At 42.7% G+C, this 25,688-nt stretch overlaps 1 protein-coding gene across 1 annotated transcript in view; it reads right to left on the bottom strand.

Moving 5' to 3' along the window:
* NDUFA10 (NADH:ubiquinone oxidoreductase subunit A10) overlaps positions 1–25,688 on the bottom strand; it is a 42,887-nt gene that overhangs the window by 11,466 nt on the left and 5,733 nt on the right. Inside the window, exons 5-9 of the mRNA XM_075430649.1 lie at positions 24,690–24,811; positions 22,020–22,099; positions 17,838–17,892; positions 11,310–11,395; positions 2,911–3,019 (exon numbers count right to left, since the gene is read on the bottom strand). Of these exons, the coding sequence (XP_075286764.1) occupies positions 2,911–3,019; positions 11,310–11,395; positions 17,838–17,892; positions 22,020–22,099; positions 24,690–24,811 (452 nt within the window). The remainder of the gene's footprint in view (positions 1–2,910; positions 3,020–11,309; positions 11,396–17,837; positions 17,893–22,019; positions 22,100–24,689; positions 24,812–25,688) is intronic.

The raw sequence follows: 25,688 nt of genomic DNA on the forward strand, positions 1-25,688 counted from the left end.
CAAAACAGCTGAACCCTGCCAGATGACTTTATGGTAAGAGGAGGTGGCAGAAAGCCACCTCCGCACATGTGAAAAGAATGCTTACAGAAGAAATGTAGAGGATATACACAAAAAAGCAAGTTTCTAGTATTGAGAGCTGCATGTGGCTACCCCATTATTTTGCGGAAAGGAATACATACTAAAATCTTGGACTCTGAAGAGTGTTTCCTTCTCCTCCTCCTCCTCAGTTGCTTCTGACTAATGAATATTTTGAACAAAAACCAGCTTCTGCCTGGAATTTGCAAATCCCCGAAAACCACCATTATTAGGCAACATGAATTGTGTGCATGCAACTCTGAAAAGCGCAGCGGTTAGCTGCCTAGTGGTGTGATCAAGGATTTACGACTAGTTACAGGACTGCCGAGGAAAAAATCCCCTACGCAAATCATTGTATTTATGTGGTAAACATCATTACACTAACTTTAAAAGCACGTATTTCCCACAAGGAAAAGTTAAAGTTCTGTAATTATACTGTAATTAAGTCTTTACTTACAAGTCATGTGAGCCTAAAATCTTTATCTGTCTTCAAATGCAGAAATGGTAGTACAGCTGGAGTCACCTCTGCACAGACATGGGCAAGCTAAGGGTCAGAGCCTGCAACCTCAGCCAGGATTTGTATGTCTAAAAGTTTATCTGCTTTTTTTGCCTACACTGGTTGGTCTCCTGCTGTATCACCTCTGAATATAAGCCTTGCCTTACAAAGAAATTCACGCCTTCATTTGCTAAACAAAGTTGGAAAGAAAACCACAAATCTTCAAAGGTTCAACACAAAGAATTTAATTCGTAGAACATAAAACAGCAGGTGGGGCTGGCTCTGTGCTTCCCTTTCCTACGGGAAGTAGGTAAACTCAGCATCTTTGGCATTGTGCACCATTGCCATAGACCACCTCCATCTCCAAAGGAGTACAAATATCTAAGCATTCAGAAGACAGAAAAAGAGTAGCTAGTACTGCCTGAATTTAACAGAATGCTTCATGAAATGTACAACTCCTCCTCATTCCAAAGGACATTATCACTTTCCTGAATCAGGGCCTAAAAGCATGCTTGCAGAAGGGAGATTGTGTTTTGGCAATTTTTTTTTTTGCACTGACAGTGCTCAGCTTCTGCTGTCAACTAACTGGCATCAAGCAGAGCAATCCAAGAGCCCAGCTTTGCTTCCCAGGTATTCACATTCCTACTCCCAAGCATCCTTTCGCTACATCTGCAAGGCAAGTCACAATTTTTCCTGGAAGCCAGCTATTTGATGAGCCAGAGCATTCTCAGTTTCTTGTCAGCACAAAGAGGAGTGTGCTGTTGTACAGTTAGAGAAAAAAAGGCTTTCAGAAGTATTACCCCTGGTTCAGAACTATTACCACCGAGGTCACATCTAGCTGTGTGTCAGGCAGCCTCAATAATTCCCAGCTCTGCTGCAAAGTGACATTTCAGCAAAAAACCCCTATCATCTTCAGGAAGAAAGGCACCATCAGTACAGATGGATGCTGCACGCTGGCGACAACTCATGCAGCAGATCCTTCTGAAATATGTGCTGCACACGCGCAGGCATCTCTTGGAGTGAAGGACTCCAAAAATCCTTAGTCTGAGCTTGAAGCTTTGGGCTTAAACATGTGAGTGATACCAAGAAGCACAAAACTCTGATCGCAAATTTCTCAGATGGATCAGGGAGTTTTCAAGCCCATTAGACAACCTCAAGGAGTACCGAGATGCTTTCTGCTGCTTTAGCCTTTAGCCCATTTTACAGGCTGGAAAGGCTACATCTCAAATGAGGCAGAACAGCGTGAATCCAGGAGCCTCTCCACTGCATAGTTAGCTGAGGAGGAACAAGTTATGTTGAATATTCACAGGGAATTCTGAACTGAGTACTCCAGAAGAAAACAATGGTAGTTAAGAGTTTCCAAACAAGTCCACAACCTTGTATCTTGCATTTTAATTTCAGGAAAAGACTGTATACTAATAGTACTAGAAAAAAGATAGCGTCCTGACTATGAAAATCACGGTTTACAACAATTTATACAATCTTTCACCTTCAGTGATTGCTTGAAAAAAACCCAACAACGCAGTGGCAGAGATTTCAACCCAACTTGAAAATACAACCTCACCTGTAACTTCAGTTTGTCTAATCAGTATTAATTGCCATCAGTTCCGCAATTTCTCTAATGAGAATTTACAATACCTGGGCCTTACGAAAACACTGCATGGTGCAAGAGGACCCCATGCCAGCTAAATAACAATAAGCAATAGGGCTAAATGCTAAGTCAATTGGAAGCTGTCGTCTCCAGAATCAGAAAGGCAAGCAGCTAATTAAAACATTGTGTGGGAGCCTGCATGAGGTGTAAGAGAGCGCTGGGCCACAACAGGCTTTGGATATGTGCCCACATACAGAAACACACTATTTAAAGCAATAACAGTTTTGAGAAGCAATGTAACATTCATACCTCCTCAGCCTACTCCAGAAAAAACACCCCCTTCCCTCAGAGCGTTTTATAAGCGGTCTTCTTTATAGAAGTCACCATGGGTTTCCAATTTTCTTGTTTGACTCAAAGGATTATTTTAGATTTCAGAGGTCAGAGACTAATCGGGGCAGGAGAAACAAAACCAAATGAAAACCACTTATTCTTTAGTCCACATCCAAAGATCAAAAAAGAAAATCAGCTTACGAAACGAACCATTTGCTTCATTATTCCTCTTGTGGGGAATCTAGACTTCAAAAAAGGTGGGGATCTGGGCAAAATCCAGAGCTGACTTAGAAACGTGTATCCCTGTGCATGAGATCGACACCCAGGCTGTGCGCAGGACGCTTACGAACACGGTTACACCTTGGCAGGGACGGTTGCCTGGCTATCACACAACTGCTCCCCTTCCAGTATCACTTACCGATCGATACTCGTAATAGATTTTATCATATTCAGTGCCTCCAATTGTGATTTCTGGAATGAAGACAGGGATGGCTGTAGGATCCAGCACTCCATCCTTGTCCTGAACACTGAGGGGAAAGAAAGAAGGAAAAAAGAAAAAAGGAGGAATTAGTCCATATCCTGCCTTGAAGACAGCAACATCAATTCCGAGTTTGACCAAATATTCAAGAACCACTCTTTTGTTAAATAATACTTCCACAGGTTTTGGCTCTTTTCCGGTTATGATGAATACATAGTTCTTTTCCTCACACAGTTCCTGTGGGTTTTTTTGCTCCTGTTCCAGCTTCTCCCTGCTCCTCCATTCCCTCCCCCAGGTTTTTCCTCCCTGGCGACGCTCTGTCATTCCTGGGAACCTTCTCTGTAAGGCATCTCTAGCTTTTTCTTCTCCTACATAAGCCAGTGGTTTTATTGAATCCCACACACTATCTTGCTATATCAACTTCATTTAATTGCCTCCTGTTCAATCAGTTTTCACAAACAAACCCTCACAGTGATTAAAGTAAGGTTGTGCTCTTCCCCAAATCCCCATCCTAAATTGACTGACATCAAGGCAATCACAGGGTTTGCAAGCAAGCAGTGCCTCTAGCATCCTGCCTGGGAGTAACTGGGGGAAGCTTGCTGCAGCAGATATCAGGATCCACCAAAACCCATGCTGCACGGCACCAGAACTTTCAAACACCCCAAATTTATAATGCCTGAGAAACTGCTAGAAAGCCTCCTTCTGCATACCAGTATGCTACGTAGACCAACAGTGACACCTATAGGCAGTTGGGGAGAAATACATCCATTTGCAGCAGACAATGACCACATTCTACATTCAACACTCAAAACTCTGCAAATTGTGTTGTTTTCAGCGAACTGCATTTCTTTACAAATATTTACATACACATAAAGCATATGCTCTGAGCAAAGCAAAGTTAATAATCGTTAAGCAATTAATTTTTTTCCCCTAAATCACAAATTTTGGGACCCTACCTCACAGCACTGAACATTTTCAAGTAGTAAACTAGTCTGCTAACCTATCTTGACATGCACACTGTAAATTATCCTACTACAGACAAATTAGTAATAAAATACAATAATCTAGTAAAAGCTGAGATGGCAGAAGGTAAGGATAAACGCCCTTTTAAAGGACCAGGATGAACACCCACGATGCTTCTTATGAACTACATTATCTATCTACACATACATTAAATGTGTAATTCACATGCTGGAAGCCAGGACAACAAGCCCTCCTCTGCCTCCTCACCGACACAGCAAGAGCTCTTTCCATGCCATGCCACCACCAGCCCTCCTGTGGGCCACCCCCAGCCTTCCCGCTCCAGGACAGCTTGGAATAACCAAGCTGGGACAGAAGAGCTTGTCCAAAATGGTGATTGATGATGCAATTGGCTTTATTTCTGAATCCCAGCATACTTCCAGAAAAGCACCTTTGCACCTGCCAAGTCTCCTCTCTTGGGGTTCTGCTGAGAAGGAATCAGTTCTAATATCCACTGCTAACTAACCTGGAATTAAAATAAACAGACCCCAACAGCCCTTCAGGTACCAGCTCTTCACTCCTTCAGTCCAGTCCATGGTGCAACCACCCTTGTAATTAGTACCAAGGCTACAAGCTTTAACCTGCATTTTCATTGTGCAGAAAACAGAGACAGCAAGCTATGGATTTTGATTTGCACAGCACCACGTGCAGGCAGTGTTTAACGACCTTCTGAGTTCAGGCTTAACAGCGCAGGCTATGGAAGATCCACTCATCTATCAGCAAGTAAACACCTCTCCCTTCTTCCTACAGAAATGGGACAAGTCCACTCTCTGCTGAGTAGCAGCAGAAGTTCCGGACCTTACAAGCCTGTAGAAGAAAGCAGACAAAATTTGTCTGGGCATACATGAGGTATAAATTGACACAAACTGAGTCTGGTAGTCAACCAGTCTACAGTTAATCCATTCCTTCACTTATTGCAGCCAAATGGCAATTGTAGACGACAATTCTCAGGCACAATTTGACTTAGTAGCCAAGATGGAAAACCTGCTGCTCTTCAAAATTCTTTACTCTCAAAACCACTGCCTCCAAGGAAACCACTGCACAACAAAACACCCATGCAAACCTAACGCTACCAAATATGACTTCTCCAGCTTCACCTCTGCTCCGTACCTGAAGAAACAACTTTGAATACCAACTGAAAGCACCACCCAAAGACATCTGCCACAACAACCACAAAACCACATTCGCTTGCCAGAACTAAGTCACTGCTCAGCAGGAAGCATTTAAAGACACCTTTGTTGTTTCCTTAGTCTTCTCTCTCCCCCAGCACAAAAGTATCACTATTTATTATTTTCTGGCTCTTAATATTTTCTTAAAGCAGCTCTCATCATGTGTGCTTTACCTACCCATACGATTATCTGACATTTCAAACTTAACTGAGAGCATGTAAGTGACCACATGGTCCTAATACTGTAGGAACGTTAGATTTTAGCTCCACAGGAATTGCATTCATGACCATGTTACAGCAATGGGTAGCTCAGCTCTTCTCCAGAAGCATGTGTTACACGCCTACTTCACACATGTCCAGCACGACATGCACAAGCAGGTACTCAGGAATCAGGACTGACACTCCTGCCTTTCAGAGAAGGAAGTCCTGCTTCCCTCACAGGCAGCTTATAGCAAGCACACAGAATCACAGCATGGTAGGGGTTGGAAGGGACCTCTGTGGATCATCTAGTCCAACCTCCCTGCCATACACAGATTTTTGAGGGAACCTGCAGAAACCTGATGACACACAAGTAACTTAGCTCTTTTCCTCACCTTTGTACAAAACAAAGTCCCAAGATTGCCAACCACAATGAACATTAGAAAGTCTTACAAGCATATTTGCTAAAGGTGTGAGGCAGAGTAAAGGAAGTAAGGCTGCTTGGAAAAAACAAACTAGTCAAGCAAAAACAAAAAACCCTGCCTGCACAGCCTGAGCCATTATTTCTCAACTGATGCTGGCATAATCACAAAAACTGAAGTGACATACACAGTATTAGAAAACCACACTTCCTACCTAAAAGCATTCACTAGCCTAAGAGGCTTAGAGCCAGCAACACAAAAGCATCCCCAGTTAAAATCCGGGCTTATACATAAAAGTAACTTGAAAAACAGCAGGTGGATCCCACTGGAAAACAGATTTTCTTGCACACCTTGAAACAAGCTTCTCACCAACAGGTTACTGTGTTTCAGGTTTGAATCTGAGCAAGCGGGTGGGTGGCATTCACTCCTCTGCTATTCACACACTTGTTAACTCGGCCAGGGCTCCTCAGCCCCTGTTGTGGTCAGCTTCACTGCCTCCCATGGGCAGGGCACAACACGAGCCAGCCAGCGAGCGTGCGATACGCTCACGATTTTGCCCATGCTTGTGAGAGCAGGAGAAAGGAGAAGTGCTCCTGACTCATGCCACAGGCAGAGAGCTGGGTGGGAGAGATGGTTCCAGCATCCAGCTCTCACTGTACTGAGCTCCTGCTCTCCCGTACTCATTTAGCAGGCACACAGGACAGCCGTGGAATGCATCCCCCACCAGCCTTTCCTTCCTTGTCATTTCTTCCTTGCCCATTTTCTCCACAACTTGGCAGAGGCAGGGCAATGATGCGCAGACCTCCTCCTGCCAAAGGGACTCAGACTCTGCTGTCTGGTTCGGGAGAGCAAGTATGCAATGCTTAATGTGAACCACAGCCACTCCCTCGGTGAACAAATGCTCACCATGAATGCCAAGAAAAAAAAGCTTCCCAGGAAAAGCAGGTCTGCAGGAGAAGGTGAGAAGGTGCAACAATAGCTCTTCAAATCGATAAAAAGCCACTGCAAAGAGGAAATTACAAAGAATTGTTTCAACTGAAGCAAGAGAAAAGCAAGGTACCAAAGGAAGCAGTTTTTAATGGTGCCAGAAGTTTGAGATTCTCAAGTCTCACAACAGAGTTTCAAAGCCAAGTCCAGGGCACCTCCTGCAAGCACCTCTAGCCCTGCTATTTGAAATCAGACCAGCCATTCAAACATGGACACTTCCTGCCTTGGCTAAGCATGCTCGATTACACTGTGAAACAGGGCTGAAGGGTCCCTCTCCCTCATTCACTCCCGTGCTTCCTCACTGCAACATTTCATTCCACCAGAGTAAAATGAACAGAAAGGAAACAGGAGCCAAGCTCTGGGGTTAGCAATAGATCCAAGAAGTTAAATGAATGTTAGGAAAACTTAAAAAATTATTAGTTACTGCACATACAAGGTCCTTCAATAACAACCTCAAAATACGCCTGATGTCCTATCAAATACAACACCGGAGGATTTGCAACACAGGGTTTGGGGCACACTAATAGTTATTAATGAGCATAATTGAACAGATGAGTGGCAAGCTATTTCACCACTAGATTGTTTCCACATGGAAACAGATCCTCTTTTCATCAAGATAAAAGAAATGCCAACACCTATCTTTTAAATGAAATTAATAGTAGCTTAAAAAAGCTGAAGATATGCCCATACAAAGTGTGTTCTGCCACAGCAAATTCTGAAGGAGCAGCAAGGACGTGACAGATTTAACTGCGGACTTGTCTGATGAAACAAGTCAAAGCCAGCCAGCTCCCTCCACCAGCTGGTAAAGTAACACAGGCGATGCTACACGAACTACAGCGCTTCATTCTGAAAACATTACGTATTTTGCGATGCATGCAGTCACAACTTCACTGGGAAGGGCACAGATAAAAATATGTTTGAGGTAGCGCAGTGGTGACAGAGGAACTCCTTCAGACATTGCAAAAAGCCAGCAGAATGGTTTGTTGGACATAGTGCTCAGGGATGAAGGAAAGATGTGGAGAGCATCCTCTGGGAGAATCCTCCAGCTTATGTACACACAAACCTACATGGTTTTTAACCAAGACGTGCCTCAGTCCCACAACCACACTGCTCTACTAGGGCAAGGGAGAAAGGACTCAAGGGCAAGGCAGGGAGATAAAAGGTATCAATGTGCAACTGATTTTATGCAGGGGCAGCTCACTGGCTTGATTAGCTTTCTTATTTGCATTACCAAAGCAGTCAAAGGCCCTGCTGAGGCTTCTGTACATCAGAACTCATACACCAGAAATAAAATGTTCTCCTCACCCCTGCCCACCGATGCCCTTCCCCCAGACACACTGGTACAAGTGGAAGGTGGAAGAAGTGAAAGTGGATCCGAAACAGAGCGGGCTGCACATAATGCTGGGAGGTCAGCGAAGGAAGCAATTGCAGATGGAAAACCAGACAAAATCCCTGCTGCAGCCTTCCAGAAACACCCACGAGAGGGCAGCGTGTGCCAGTATACGGCCCATGAGGAACATGCTAAAAAAACCTCTTTCCAAAAGGAAAAATTAACACAGGCATGGGACACCTGCAAATCTGAGGAAGGCTGGGTACCACAAGCTCTCCTACTTGGGCACTGGAAAAAGCGAGGAAAACAGCAACTTGAACACTCACAAACCAGCACCCGAGCCTGGCATTTGGTGCTCTGAGATGCAGTTCCAACCCTGCAGACACGCAGCAGGCTCCCTGCAGCGTTTGCTCGGTCGTTACACATTTGTCCTCTGCCTGGCACGGGGCCTGGCATGTTTTCATGAGTGAAGACAGTGCAGGCTGTGATGGCAGACTCCTGTCTGTCCTGTACTTCCGGAGTTAATATGAGAAAAGATTCTGTCCAAACCAACACATTTTCATAAAAAGTTATACAGGTGCTCTCCCCAGGTCCAACATATGGCCCACGATTTCCCCATTCAGCTGAGCAAGGCATGAGCACGAAACTGCCACAGGATCTGTTACACATTTGATCAGTGCCCTGATACCCCAGCAGCAAATCAAGATTCAAAGCAAACACTGAGCACATTCATCAGATGTCTGAATGCAAACGCTAGCTTGACAATGCTGTTCTGAAGGCAAGGGGAAAGAGCAAAACTCAAACCATAAGAACATTTAAATTAGCAGTTTGTTGCATTGTAAGATCTTAAAACAGCCACATGCTGCCAATAGAATAAATAATATCTTACGGTCTACAAGAGCCTTGTACAGGAGACCCTCTTGCTCTCCCCCAGGGTTCAATGAAAAATTGAGTCCTTAACAAGGCAATTCTTTCCTTTCTGCAGCCGCAAAGTAGAATTTTCATACAGTATCTTAATACACTGCTCTAATTGCCTGCTTTCCTTTAACTCACCCCTGCACCCTGCAATTAATAATCCTTTCTTAATACCTGTACTAGTGTGAAGCTATAGGAAAACAAGCAACCATATTTTGTCTTTCAAAGGAAATATGATTTTCATAGTTTTGCAGGGTCTAAGTCACCAGATGCTATCCTTCAATTACTACATGAAGAAACCTCTTAATTAACAGGCACCTGAAGTCTGACTTGTTTCTCTTAGACACCAATCAACACCCCTTTTCTGAGATCTATCTTCACCCCTTGATAGAACAGCCATACAAAAGGAGCATTATTCGTAATTTTAGGAGGCTTCTGAATTAACAGCACAGAAAACTACAGCAAAGAATATCAGAAGTCTGCAAAAAAGTTCAACTTGCTATTCATATTCATATTATTGTCACAATAAAGACAACAATAAAGAGGCAGATATTCAATTTTAACAACCCCTGTGTTTCTATTAACCTGTAAGATAAACTGAAATTAATATGACAAGAATATAACTTCTAAATTTTGTTTTAAAAAGGCAGTAACTATACCGCACTCACTACCTGCACGTTCAGTCTAAAGATGAGGTTCTAGGAAAGTGGGAAACCGGTCTCACTTCAGTGCAAGGTTATTCCTATTAATATTCTTCCAAGTGTAGATACATTCTTTATACAGGGTTATCCAGAGAACATTTTGTTCATCAACATGACTTCAGAGTGGCACTCCTAATGCTTCATCTGTAACGCTTGGATAAAAGTGTAGGTCTGATCTCACTTCTTTACATATACATCAATGGTTTGGTTCAACATTTCTCTTTTGAACATTGCTCTGGGGACACATGCAATCCCACCAGTAGCACTCCACAGCTGAATCAGAGGACAGATAATCAGAGAGTACTTGCAAAGAATTATTATAATCAAGTTTGATTTCTATTCCAGCAAGGTACTTTCCACCATCCAAGTTTGATCTCTTCACATCCAACTGGACAGACAAGGATCTTAAATAAAAAAACAAAACCATCCTTAAATCACTGTGCTTTACAATCCCCCTTGTTATTAGGGAGAATGAACACCAGAATTGCAATACTTCATTCTATGAACGAGGATCAAAGCTTCTATTTACGATTATTTACTGGGAGAGAGTCCAGCAGAGGGCTACGAGGATGAGGGGACTGGAGCGTCTCTCCTACGAGGAGAGGTTGAGGGAGCTGGGCTTGTTCAGCCTGGAGAAGAGAAGGCTGAGAGGGGACCTTAGAAATGCCTACAAATATCTGAAGGGTGGGTGTCAGGAGGATGGGGCCAGACTCTTTTCAGTGGTGCCCAGTGACAGGACAAGGGGCAATGGGCACAAACTGAAGCACAGGAAGTTCCATCTGAACATGAGGAAGAACTTCTTCCCTCTGAGGGTGACGGAGCCCTGGAACAGGCTGCCCAGGGAGGTTGTGGAGTCTCCTTCTCTGGAGATATTCAAGACCCGCCTGGACGCGGTCCTGTGCAGCCTGCTGTAGGTGACCCTGCTTCGGCAGGGGGGTTGGACTAGATGACCCACAGAGGTCCATTCCAACCTCTACCATTCTGTGATTCTGTGAAAGGAGGAAAAAATGACTTCTTGAGCAGTCACCCAAGGTTGCTTGACTCCTTTTTCCCTCCTATACTTTGTTCAGCCAGCTTCTTGGCTGCTGGGAAGATTTAAATATCAGACAGCATAAGAAATTGGACTAGTTTTGGAAAACCTAAACAGCACCACATACCAAGCTTGCTACAAGGTCAGTCTGTCAACAAGCTTTGCTGAAAGATGTCTGGCTGCCAGGGCAGCAGAGAAACCACCACACCAACTGTGTAACTGCTCTGTTTTAAAATGAAATGCTTTTCTATGATCACCCAGAAACAGAAGTGCTCACAAAAAACACATTTCAAAAAGTAAGAGCCACAGTTCATGGCACTTAGGAAATGTCTGGAGAGTCCCTGTGCTTCATTAACGGAATGGGATCTATTTGTCTGGAGTCTCTTGCCTAATCAATTATCAGCAGCAGCAAAATTCCATACTATACTGCAGTGCTAAGCACCAATGTTGCTATCACTGCTGACATCTGAGAAAAAAAACAAGTCAGAGTGAAAATATAAGGCTTTAACCATTTTTCCTGAGATGTGAAGCTAAGTCATGCTCGTTTACTGGAAGACATCATACTTACTAAAGTCTCAAATGATGGTAAGAAACATCATCCTGCTCCAGCCATGGGCCCTTGTCAAACTTCAGGTACTCAATGTCTTCAATCACCTGGAATCAGACGATAAAAATCACGCTAAGACATGGTCTGAAAAAATCAATGAACACAACACCCTAAATCAATGAAAGAATCAAAATATATTATTAAACAACTCACACAGCAAAAAAGTTTCACTGATAAAGCTGTATCAACAATGCAAACGTTCAGAGCTAATGTATCATCTCCCGGTCATATTTCTGGAGGTCATGGCCCTGCCGTAAGCACAGGGCAGACATGTGAGGCCCAGCTCTAAAGCTCCTGGTGCTTTCAGCCTTGGTGAGCAGAGGATGGCAGGGAATAAATTGGCTGAGAAGTGCCTTGTTTCCAAATTCTTCACTAATACAAGACTTTTCGTCAGCCTGCTGTTGGGGCCGAAAGGAAGCAAGCAAGGTACAAACCCACTCCTAAAGTAGAACAGGAAGAAATGGAAATAAGTCTGAATTTAACCATCATGCTACATAGGAAGCCTTAGGGTTGTTTTTTTTGGGGAGGTGGGGTGGTGTTGGTTTGTTGTGGGTTTTTTTCCAGGGTGGTGGTTCTTTTTTTCCTCAAAAAGGCTCAGTGACATAAAAACAGAGACGGGCTGAGAAGCAATGCTACAAAGCATTGTGGCAATTGTCTCTGGCTGTTGCTGTGCGCAGTTCGCATCAGAGGCACACTTTGCACTGGAAAACTCACACACACTTCAAGTAGCCACAGTGTCCATGTCCAAAGGCTCCCAACTGGATCAGTCATCAAGACCTACCCATGCATGCACGCAAGCCGAGCAGACAGGAGGGGTAAAACTCACAGCTCAGCACCCAGAATCATTCAGACAAGTAACACCAGCTCAGCAAACCACTCCTTCAGCATCCCCAAACTTATCAATCTCATATTTGAGCTTCATTTACAGACTGACAGATCTTTGCTGGTCCACTGGGTAACTGCTGAACACATGCCTGAGGTTATCACACACGACTGACTAGATCTGAAGGAAACCTGAACTAGTGTCAGAAGGATGCGCCTAAGGTGCATGATGAGGTGGAGGTTGTACCTTGAAACTGCTTGGGAAGCAGTGGATCTTTACAGTTCCAAACACCACTTTTCAGAGCCCTTTTCCAGAAGGAAGGGATAAAGCTATGAGGTTAGGACTGAAACCCTGATGACACACTGTTGACCAACCAACAACAAGCAAGCAGATGCCAGTAATAAAGTGTGTGATAGAATGATAAATGAAAAATGCTTCTACTCTTACTCTTTACTGTTAAATCCACTATAATTGTTCCCTGCAATCACAGCAAACACTAAAACCCATCTATTACCACTTAAAAGGCAATTAAAAAGTGCTATTACCAAGTAGTTTAAACTATAAAGGTCCACTCTATTACCAATGTTATGTTTCCATGGTAAGAAAAAATGGCTTAGAGATACAACTGCACAACCATTTTCCTGGAGGCATTTGTATTTCCTAAAGACTAATTTTGCTGATAAAGACTTAAAAAAATACAGTTGACATGACATCACCAAAGCACGTTTAAAACTTCAAGCAAGTTTAGATGCTCTTTAACCATTTCTGATCTCTTACAAAGAGCCAAAGTTGGCAACCCAGATACTGTAGCTGACAGCATAGGAAATCTACATTTCACATAAAGAAAAAAGCCGATAACAAATCCACCTGCTGATGGAAAAAATATTTCAACCTTCAAAAATCACTACAGAAAACTGCACAACAGGCATTTAGCAGTTTTCAAAACTGTATTTAGAAACAGCTTCTTCCTAGTAAACTGCTGTAACATAGCTCCAAGATAAGCATTCAAAGATGTAAAGAGAAAGGTGTATGGCAAGTTAGTTCAAATATCCATTATTTATTTTAATTATTTAATTTGAAAGCTGAACCTCCACCATACTTCCCATAAGCAATTGCTTTTGCATAGCAACTCTATTCCACAGCAAAGCTTTGGAAACTCCCTGCTATGGCTGATAACAGGACTAACAATAGAGCTGCTAACAGTAGGGCTCAGAATATGTTGCAGGCAAAAAGAAATCTGTATCCAAATTAGTTCTGCACACTCCTATTATCATATCAGAAGATCTCTCTCCCAGCAGCTCATTAACAATGGTATCAGCCTCCTGACCAGGCTGAAGAGCAGCTTCTTAATTTACAAGGAATGCCCTGGGAATTAGCAGCAAATGATTTACACCTGATCACAGCACAATTTGTAATGGCATCCAAGAGAGATCAGATCTTAATATACTGCAGGGCATAGCAGGATTTAGAAACAACCATTTCAATAATGAGACCCATTCCCATAATCCTTGCAACTAAGCCAACACAAACAGCTTACAACTTCTAAGCTTGTTTCACAGTGATCTGGTGAGCAAGAGCTAGTGGGGTGGCAGGCAGCAGAAGGTGACACTGTCCTTGTTCATATCATTTCTGGGGACAAGGACATCAAGCCCTGAAGGGTTGCTCTGTCAGATGACTCCTCCCCAAACTCCTTCCTCACAGGTTGTTTCTTTAAACAAGAGGTGGACACAAGGAGCAAGGCAGGCTACAACCCTACCGCTTTCAGACCAGAGCTTGCAGGAAGGAGCTCAGCCCACATACAGCACCTTTAACTGAAAAATTCATGCAGGCTAGCTCTGGAGCATTTCACTTCAGCACTGGCAAAGGACACTGCTCACAGCTGGTCTGCCAGCAGCCTCCCATCTTCATCTTCTCCAGTTTACACAAGCTGGTGACACTGAATAAAACTGACACAGACAAAACACTGTCCACAAGCACAGAGGAACTGAAACAAGTTTTGAGTTATTTCATTTCTACCACCACCCCTTTTTTTAATATCCAGGGCTTTAAAAAATTTTTTGAACAAACACATTAGCTAACTTACTATTCTCAGTTTTCTCCTCATGTAAAAGCAGCCTGAAACATCGTAATGAAGAACATTTCAGCACTTATCACTCCTTTAGCCATAACAACCAATGTTAACGACAATAGGAAACCCCAAGTGATCTTTTTAAAACACACTTAGGAAACAAGTAATTTCTAAGTTATGTGTGACTGCTATGAGTAAATCAAAAGCCATTAAACTATCAGGTCATAAAAAAGCTTCCAAATCACAAATAATCTGTAAATTGAAGCTAACAGTTAAACATTGCTGTCTATCAACAGGATACACCTGTGTAAACAAACACACTACAAGCCAAAACCAAATCCCTCCTGCAAACCCTTATTTCCAAATTTCAACTATTTCATTCCAAAGATAAACTGAGTCTGAACAGCAGAGAAAAAAACAACTTTATTCTTTGAAGTGGAAAGAGTACCAATCTCCATAGTCAACACCTCAATGAAAATATGATTATCATCTTGTACTTTGACTTCAAAATAATAATCCTTCCTCTAGTCTACATTTGTCCAACCAAATTAAGAGGTACATCACTGCATACTGATGGCCCCATCTACAGTGGTGACAAGATTGCTGAACTCTGTAGACTCTCAACTTCAGCAGTAAGAGCTTTAGATTGACTTTAAACCCTGATTTACAGGATTAAAATCAAATCTATAGCAATGGGTTTTACCACAAAAAATCTAGGGAGGAAACAAACTGGTTGATTCTGACCACTTCAAGACATGCTCAGAAAGAAGGAAGAGGAAGAAACAAGCAAATAAACCCACTGTCCCAACTTCATCTTATTTCTTGTACCAACCATCTGTGGCTACCTTCTTGAAACACTACGGTTCTCAAATCTTATCCTTTCTTTTATGTTATCCAGAAATAAACTAACTATAATTGCTCAATATTCTCATCTACACCCTGACTTCAGTTTTTCATTCATTTCAGCTTCTTCCCATTTCATTTATTTTCTTCCCTTAAAAAAAATAATCTAAAACCACAAGAGAGCATATCATTCCTACGATGTTGATCCTTCTTGCTACAGAGGATGCTTCTCACTGCAAAGCAGAACGCTCATGTTGGCTGCAGGTGTGCCTACCAGTTGCTATGTGCCTTATCCACCACATCAGCAAGGGCACTCCTCCCCTGCTAGCACTAAAGCAACACTTTTTTTATGCACGAGAACAACGAGGCAGTGCACTCGATTTTTCACAGGTGTACTCACAAGACAAAGCTCAGAGATTCAAGGGCTATTTGGAAACAGCAATTTCAGGACTAAGATAAAACATGAAGGTTTACCCTCTTCAGTAACTTCTTCCCCTTCCCTAAAATGACACAGAAGGATTTGTGTCAGTTGTCAGCTGATAAAGACTGCAGGTAGTTATCTGCATAAATACAGTTGATCTCAGAACAAAGGGAAAGACCTTTGGGTTTAAGCTTCCAAAACTATCTCATTTTCAGATATTTTAGAAATTTTGTACTACTCCAAAGGCAAGCAATTGCCTCAAAGTGTGATTTCACAGTGACTTTCTATTCATTTGCTTTCACCAGTAGTTTCAACCACTAGTTTGGAAAAAACCTCCCTCCCTGTTTTATTGCTAACCACGACATTAGATGGTGTGGAATACCCCTTTGGACAGCCCAGGTTAGGTGTCCCGGACATGTCCTCTCCCAAGGCTCTGCAAACCCCAAGCCGAATTGGAGAGGGAGAGCAAGAGCTGTGCAAGCACTGCTCAGCAACAGCCAAAATACTGATGCATTGTCAACACTGTTTTGGTCAGCTCTAAAGCACAGCACCATAGGGGCTCTCGCAAAGAAAATTAACTTGATCCCAGCCAAAACCAGTCCACCAGCAAGCCAGCACAGCAGTAATAGTCTGCCTCCTGCAACACTTAAATGTTCAAATATGCTTTTTTTTAAAAAAAAGAACTCCACAAAGGTAATAAGCAGTGAGAAACCTGCCTTGCTATGAATGCCAAGTTGGGCTTAAGGATCTTTAGTGCAGCACTGACTTGGAAGCTTAGCTAGGAAAGACTCCAAGATTGTCCCAGAGCAAGACAGAAGCGCCCCCACAGAACTACACACAAACCTCTGCAGTAAGATGGCCTGCTACCTGCTGAATGTTATGCTTTCCCAAACCTCTCCCGTTCAAACTAGTAAGTTTTCCATCTCAAAGTAACCAACCTGCCACTTCTCTCTTCCCAGCTGATTCAGGAATTAATTACATATTGCTGTGTAAAAGCCTGGACCTATTTCCTAAGGCAAAAAAGCAATATAACCAGCCTCTATTTCCTTTCCCCTCTAACAGAGGAAAGGAGAGTGTTAAGTGGACTCTAGAAAGATTATCTGAGCTTTCAAACAAAACACAGAGGATGAAAATATTAAAAAAAAATATCAGCAAAACATATCTGAAGACATTTTTAGTGCAGCTGAGATCCTTACTGCTACTATGGAATTCAAGCGAGCTTTGAGGGATTCACTGCGTAACTTTCATCCCTAGAGCTGAAGTGGGCCCACTACAAACCTGTCCAGAATTACAAAAAGCTGATTACTCTTTCCAGCAGGGGACAGCAGCTACAGAGGAACGTTAACAACGGGGGAGGAAAAGGCTTTTGTTATCCCGCTAGTAACCCTCCATGAGCAAGAACGTTTGCCGAAATCAGGCAAATATTAAACCTACTCCAAAAAATAACACAGCTGAGTAGGAGGAAGCAATGATCTCATGTTAATCCTGTCACATAAGAGATGGCTTATTTCTAGCAATGAGAAGGCAATTTATCTGGCTTGGCCCAGGGCTAATGTGTCTGGCAAAACCATTTGGAGAAAAAAATTGCAGTTTAGGTACCATGTGCTAGCTCATCCAGATGAGTAACTCAGGGCGACAAAGCTTATAACAGCTCTGGTTATCCATCTCTTTGCTATAACCAAATCATGACTAGCTTTTAGAAAACAGCAGCTATTTCATCACATAGGAACCTGTGCACCAACCTGGAACACAGGAAGCTGCACAGTGGCAAAAGTCAACAGACAGAGACCTTACACTGGTAGACAAAGTCTCAGCTGAATGCTGGGGGTGACTTACCTCTTGGTTAAAGCCCCTAGTTCCCAAACTGAGCTATGCAGAGCCTGGCCCATCCCACCGCCACTTCAAACGGGGATGCTGACTGAACAGCCAAGCTCTGCACAGCCCAGCAGCGACTCAGGAAATGCTGCTTCCACCCCCCTCACAGGATTTGCTTGCAGAAACAAAGCAAATTTGTAACTTATGCCAGGTATTTCCGTTAAACAAGAGACAAAAAAAATTATTAGTGATAATCACATGGCCTATATGGGGCTTTGCTTGCTCAGTTAGCCAGGTATCTTGGCAAAAGGGATGAGATGCAAGATTGCCACTCTCCTGACAGATACTCACTCATCAAAATATTCTAGTACAAATGCAGCCTAGATCTTTGCCATAGCAACAAACACTAAATACATTAAGTAGTTAACTAAGCTTGTTTATCTAGGACAACACTTTCTCTTCATATTTCAATCCTGGAAGTTTAAAAAAGATAAATAAATATATGCAGCAAACTCTTACCTTCTCCACATCCTCCGACTCAGTTGCTGTGTACTGCAGAACTTCACTGGTCTCGCTGCAAAGAAGAAAAAGATTGAATTCCCCTGATAGAACTGCTATACCCATCCTCTCCCGCCCCGTGCCAAAATGAAGCAGAAATGAAGTTAAAAGGCACAAACATAGAACTAGTCATTACAATTTTTTTAGCGTGCTTACAGGAATTCTGTTGCCAGAACTCTATTAGATCTGTAAGTTGCTTCTTTCCTGGTGGAAAATTATTTTTAAAGGGCAAATGGCCTGTGGTATCTATATAGTTTCAGTTCACAAAAATAAGAAAATCCCACCTATGAATTTGTTTCCATCTCACTAATGTAGATACTTGCCCCAATTACAATTGCCCAGTCTGAAGCCAAGTAAAATTTTCAACCAGTCTAACCCAAAACTTCAGCAGACCTTCCTCTTTACAAATATACTAATACCTGTGGGTAATTTTTAGGAGAATACATTCCTTCATAATTATTTACTAAGACTGAGCTAACTGAACCAACACAACACAGGCAACAGGATCTGTAAATATGAAACTATTCAAGGCAGGTAATAGCTTCCTGGTTACAAGACTGCTTTCTTATTCATACTGCAGCATTCATGGGGACCTTATAAATGCTTACAAATATCTCAAGGGTGGGTGTCAGGAGGACGGGGCCAGACTTTTCAGTGGTGCCCAGCAACAGGACAAGGGGCAATGGGCACAAACTGAGGCAGAGGAAGTTCCAGCTGAACACGAGGAAGAACTTCTTCCCTCTGAGGGTGACGGAGCCCTGGAACAGGCTGCCCAGGGAGGTTGTGGAGTCTCCTTCTCTGGAGATATTCAAGACCCGCCTGGACAAGGTCCTGTGCAGCCTGCTGTAGGTGACTGCTTCGGCAGGGGGGTTGGACTGGGTGACCCACAGAGGTCCCTTCCAACCTCTACCATTCTGTGATTCTGCGATTCATAGAAAAGTCACATGCAGAGCAGGGCCACTATGGGAGTTCCTAGACGAACATGTTTCACTACTACATACACACAGCTGCCCTCGGTAACAGTTGTTCCCAGACCTGCTCCAGCTGCCCCAGAAGACCTTTCCTTTAGCTAACAAAAACTTGAGAGAAAATAAAATGGATGCCCAGTGTGCACGGTATGTCAAACACCACAAAAATCTGAGGAGCATGGAGAAGAATTTGCAGACTTTTTGCTTAGCACAACCACATCCAAGTTTAATCAGGATTAAGGCCGGTAATCTAAATTGCTCTGAGTAGTCACATCACCAAAATAATTCATAACCGCAGCAGTCCAACCTAGTTCCTGGTTTGCATTAACACTGGTCAGTCAAAACAGCTCTGGTAATAAAGTTCATTTATGAAATGCCTTTTATTCATACAAAACCCCAAGCTCTTACAGTCAGCCATTCATCTGGTGTTCCTAGTAGGGGAACAACTTAGAGAGTTTCTTCGACTTGAGAACAAAGCAGAAAGCCTCACACAACTTCAGTCACAGAAAGAAAATAAGTGACCTCCTTTCACAGGGAGCTGCTATGACAGCATAGCACACATACTCACATCTTCAGTATCAACTGTCAGTAACCAAAGGGAGAGGTCAGACTTCACCAGAGTCTTATACTGGCAATGGCATTAATGCAGATCAGGTCACTTGATACTATACAGACTATTAGGGCTTTGATTAAGGGAAACAGCTGCTCAGTGGAATCAGTATTGGATATGAAAGAGACCATTAGCAATCTTAAGGCTTTGGTCTGGGAAAAGGAGAAAAATCAAGCAAAATCCAAAAGATGTCTTTTCAAAATCATGACACAGTACCTGCCACAGCACTGGGCTCACAAATCACTATCAAAAGAAACATTAAAAGACATTCATAAACACAGACTAGAAAGGAAGCACCAATTTTAAGACAGCCAAACATCCACTATAAAACACACCACTTCACGGAGCATCAAGCTGCTCCAATTAAATGGAACAAGGAAAAAGAAATTTTGCTAAGTAACAGACTATTTTCCAACTGCGTTTCAAGAAAAGCAAGAGAACAAGAAAACACAAGCTTGAACATGGAAAGTATGCAGGAGTTTGTTCAACAGTCTATAATAACTTTTCTTAGCCTCTGTGAACAAGATTTTGGTCATCCTCAAGAGTTGGGAAACCAAATACTTCATCTGCCTACAGACTAACAGCCAGACTTTAACACAGTTCACTGCATCAGCCTGCAAGCCAGCAAACAAACAGTTAAAGATAGTTGAAGCTTCTGTATATTTATCAAATACACAAGCCATCAGTGAGGTCCAGAGATGCACAAAGCTGAAGTTTCACACATTCACAGCTCCCCCACATCAAGGGGACAGAGTGTCCTTCTTCAGAGCCAAGCACAAGATTGATCTGACAAGCTATTGTAAGCCCATCCGCTGATGAGGATGCCAACTGCAGGGCGTTTGCTTAACAAGTGTACTGACCATGTACAGACAAAGGGGAAAGAGTTGAAATCACAGCAGGACCAGGTCTAGGATTTAGCCTCACTAAACACCACGGTATATTTCTGGGGCTCAACTTGATCCAAAGAGCAAGCAGCATGTTTCCCCTCAGCAAATTCAAAACAGTTCTGCCCTCAGGTGGATGACAGTCCTAAGACTTCCCACCCTCCCTCCTCAGACCTTGTTTCATTCCGAGAGCAGTGTGCTGGTCCCTAACCTGCAAGCGACACACTGGGAGGCAGCTGACCATGTATCACACCAACAACATCTGCCCTGTATGAATGACAAGTTCAATATGAAAGTTATTCAGTTCAATTGCTGACAGCGCAATTACGCTGATTTACCCTGGGAGATGGAGCAAGCAAGCAAGGGGAAAGAAGCAGATTATGATATACCTGAAGATCTACTCTGACTTAAATGTAACTCAATAATCAGTTTCATGCACACACTGAACCTTGCATGATTAGAGATTGCCTTGATGTAAAGTACGCCTGGCTGCGACCTTTGAGAATTTCCCTTCCAAAAAGCTGTTTATGATGGACCAAGACTGCTTACATTCACACGCTTTTAGATTTTTAGGACAATTTGATTTTTGATATAGAGCTCTTGTATAACAGTTGGGATAGCTGACAAACTATAATAGTCTCAGCTCAAGTTTACAGCACACACATTCTTGCCTCCCAGCTAGAGAAAGCCAGAGCCCAGAGAAGCACACCTTTAGTCTCTCCGAGCAGGTAGCAGTGCAGTCTATTTACCAGCTCAAACAAGTCCACCAAATACTTCTCAAATGTGGAAGGCTCAGGTGCACGCCTCATGAGGTGGAGAGACAGAACTAGAAAAGGGAACACTCCCTTACCTGAAAGCCTTCCTCCTCTGCCTTCGTACCACTATCAAGAAACTAGCCAAACCTATGGTAACTGAAAGGAGTTTTTAGGAGAGAAAAATTCCAAACTCTCCAAAAAGGCCTAAGAAAAGCTTATATTGCATCACATTCTCCTCAGGTCACGCAAACACACAGCTATAGCTAAGGCATTTTGGACACCACTCCAAGAAAGCACTCCAACCACTGTTGCAAGCTAACAGAAAGAGAAGCAAAGGTGTCAATGCCAGTCACATACTGAATACTGTCAGAAAGGGAGACAGAACTTGTTTTTGCACAGCAAACAGACCAGATCCCCGGCTTTGCTCCTGAAGTGCACTTTTAACTGAAAAAGTTCGTGCTTCCCTACATCTGACTCCATGACCAAAGCTGCAATGCCCCAAGACAGCAGGATGAAAAAACCACACTGCAGATCAGGGCTCACGAGCTTTGCAACATACTAGGTAGGTCAGTTAATGAAATCCAATTAATTTACTCTTGTACAACATTTCACCCACTCTGAAACCATCAAGGGTCAAAAAACATTGCTTTACAAAGCTCACACCCAAACAGACTTCATTTTTAAACTTCCAATATTCTAACACTAGCATCCGGCTTCTCCGATGCCAGAGGTAACTACACACAAGTACACACAGTCGTTACACCACGGACGCAGTACCCCATCATTAGGGCGTAATATTGTACCACATATCACAAGGAGGATTTCTCACATGTCAGGATTTTATTTGCTTATATTGGCAGAGATCATTGGATTTGCACACATTTTTACTCAAAGGCTTAACAGACAAAACATTTTGGTTTGCTAACCTGATCTCTGGTAAGAAGGTTTTCTTGTAAGCATCCTCAATGCTCTGGAGATATAAAGGAGACACTTTTTTCTCGTATGGCTAAAAATAAACAGAAAACAGTGTTGTGAAATGAGTTTTCTTTCTTCTCCCACCAGCACAGATTCCAGTCTAAGGAGAAGGCACTGCTACAGTATCTACCAACGTATTAACAGTCAAACATTCAAGTGAACCACATGCACATCAATGAAAGTTTCAAGAATTAAGATATTTTGAGCATTTAGAATTTCCTACGTGGCATTAAATATCTAGCATACCCTAAGGAACAAGCCAGTCTGCATTAATTGCTGCTTTGCCCTGTACTATTATGTCCACGGCTTTAATGATTAGCCATATAAGAAAGATTCTTCTGATATGCTAGTGAATCTAGAAAGAAAGGGAAAGGCAGGTTAAACAGAAGAATGTAAAAGCAAAAAATTTTCTTCCAATTTATTTGTTTGTTATGGGAACCACCTAATTTTCCCCGAGTTCACATAAGCTAAGAGAACCATACATCAACTGCCTCAGAAAGATTAGCTTTCCAAAGACTGATCAATCCCAGCTACCTGCACATTCAAGGAAGTTTATATATAATCATCCAGATGAGAGAGGATTGTCTGAGCTTGCCTTTTCAATGAGAGGGTGAACGTGCATCCATTTCCACAGTTTCAGACAAGTGCGTGGGCAACCATCCGCTCCAACCACCCCTTCCAAAAATCTCTTTGAAATTTCACAGATACCATACCTGCTGTTAAACAGTTCACCTTCTGCATGGCGTACTTTAATGCTCACATTGGCAAAATGCCAGCAATTTCTCTAATCTACCATGTGTTCCTTCAGTTCAAGGAAATAATTTACATTTTGTCCTTGAAATGTTCATCCAAGATGCCCATTATGTTGGAAGAATCTGTGTGTCTACTTGTTGGGCCCACTGAAGGGCTTTTCTTTTTTCCAGTGCCGGGCAACAACAGCGCACTGAATACCACTGAAACACTCCATCCGCCAAGGAGGCGGAATTCCCAAAAATACCATCCCCAAACAAGCACTAATGTTCAGCAGTGCCACTGCCCCAAGGAAGTTACACCAGCAATTTCTGCCAGAAGGTTTCAAAAATGCCACTGACCTTTATGCTCACAAGGGCAAAGAACTCACAGGTTCCCACAATACACTAAGAAGCTTCTAATTCTGTCACTAAAGTCGTTAAAACAAAAAAGCTATGGTTTTCCTATACAGAAGTATCTTGTTCATTACAGTGCAGCAGCACATTCAGTCATGGCCTAAACTGCTGGAGGCCAGAAGGGGAAGAGTCATTCGACCAGCAGACTAACCAACTCGGGCCACACAGGTCACGAAGCACCAAGGGCAGCCTTCCATTTACAGTTTTGAAGTCGCTTCCCTTTAAAAATCATCAGCCTCCTTCCTAAATGGGCAAGAAACTGCAAAGACAAAATGCTGCCAGTGTGCTGGAGTGAGCTAACACGCACACGTGCTTCAAGAGAAGCAGGCATTGTCAAACATTTGAGACATTAATTTTTTAGTAATACATCAAAGTTTTCTTTGAATCTAACAGGCTTTCCACAGTTAAATACTTCACTGACAATGATTTCCCTTAGCCTTTCAACAAGGTACAAGGTACACATCATTTAATCCTCTCATCACACCTGATAACAGTTACAGGCACATGTCCAGATATCACAGGAGGAAGAAAAACCCCAAACCAGAAACCTTATTTAGATTAGTCATTATACCAAAGTATCCTATAGCTTTTCCCATCCAAGACTATCTCAATAACCCAGTAATCCAACGCAGCAATATAACAAGAGAGGTAATTTGAAGACAATGCTACAGAACCAAGTCAGTTTTCCTTTCTTTTTAACAGTAGTCTCCGTCCAATACCATGACTAAAAGACATCTTGGAGAGAAACTGCCACTCTCAATGGGTTTTGATAGCAGAAGTGAGAGTGTCCCACAACTGTCAAAGACCAGCGACAGGCAAGAGTCACATATCGTGACCTCAGACTAGACTGACGGTGCACTAGTGACAAGAAGAAACTGTATTTCTTATCAACTTTACATTAGATTAGCCACATTTTATCTCTCATGGAGTATCTACACGAAATTAGTTTTAAGTTTAAAATCAGTGGCTTCACTGCGTTAATACAAAAGCATCAAGCAGTAATTCTCCTGATTTCAGAAAGTTAACTGAACTTGCTGATCACAAGTGACCCATACGTTAACACCAAGACAGGTTTGAAACAGCAGTCGATGGGGGAAGCTGGAGAAGGAGACAACCAGCTGGGGCCTCTGGCACTCAGGAAGTGCAGATGAGAGAGCATACTGCAAGCAGCACACTACCTGGACACGACTCCTGAAACAGCAGCTACAAGGGCTGGTATTTAAGGCCAGATGATTTCTACAGAACTTCTCATTACAGAAATGACAGCATACTGATGCAGTCAAAAAAGCTGATTTTTGCCTCTTTTTTTAGAGCAGGCATACCAGAATACTCAGACAGTCATCACCAACACACAGTTCTTACACCTAAGAGGATGAGCAGCTTTTCAGAAGCAGAATTCTTGAGCAAATCCCAAGCACACGGGCATGACTACAACAGACGTTAACAGGCAGTAACAGTGGCAAGAGATAAAATTACCTCGCCTTTCTCTTGAATCCTCTTCTGCACCTCTGGGACTGGTACATCTATATAAATAACCAAGTGAGGCGGCAGGAATTCGCAAATGCTGACCTCTTTGATCTCCTTGTAGTGCTGAAGACCTACATAAAAACCAAAACCAAACACATTGGAGAGCTAAAGGCAGCCCAGCTGAACACATATACATGTTGCAGATGAGGACAAGGGCAATAGGAACAACATCAAAGTTATAACCTATCGGTTAATGAACATGCAATCATTTCTTGAGTGTTTTTTCCTGCATTTGCAGAACAAATTCTATTTGCAAATATATCACATCCCCCATCTTTGCATTTGTAGTCTCCCATTCTTGACTGATGTAGCAAGTTTAGAGTAGGCTTTTCCTCAAATGGGATTCAGGAAGTTTTTAGAATAAACAATCTTCCAGAAACAGAAAGTAAAACAATTAAACTAAGAAGTTACATGCATTGAAATATAAGAATCTAACATCAGTTATATCAAAATAGGGATTTATTTCTGACGTAAGTTTAGAGAAACCTAGGGTTTCTCCTCCATCCTTTAGCAACAGCCTGTCAAAACACCAGGGAGAGACTGCAGCACTCAGGTCACCCGAGGTGACCACTGGCTGGGGCCACCTTCTGCCACAGCCTCATACCCAAAATATGCAGCCCTGTCCTACCACAAAGATGACAGTGCGGCAGCGATGGTAATGGAAAAAACTCACATGCTTCAAGACGACTTTGCAAGAAATACTTCATTTCCCACCATGGAGGGAAACCCAAGGATCAGGCAGGCATTTGCCTTGCCTTCCAACACATACACAAAATCATGCTGGGGTGAAGCAAATTTTTTAAGAGGTCACCAACCCAGCAGTGTCCCTCCTTCACGTGTATCGGAGGCATATTCTGCACTCCTGTCACTCAGTAGCTCTGTGCTCTACACAAGCAGCAGCAGACCTCTCCAGAACCACGACAACCAGACTCCACTTGGATATGAGTG

This window comes from Opisthocomus hoazin, chromosome 9, assembly GCF_030867145.1.
Source record: "Opisthocomus hoazin isolate bOpiHoa1 chromosome 9, bOpiHoa1.hap1, whole genome shotgun sequence".
Classification (NCBI taxonomy): Eukaryota; Metazoa; Chordata; class Aves; order Opisthocomiformes; family Opisthocomidae; genus Opisthocomus; species Opisthocomus hoazin.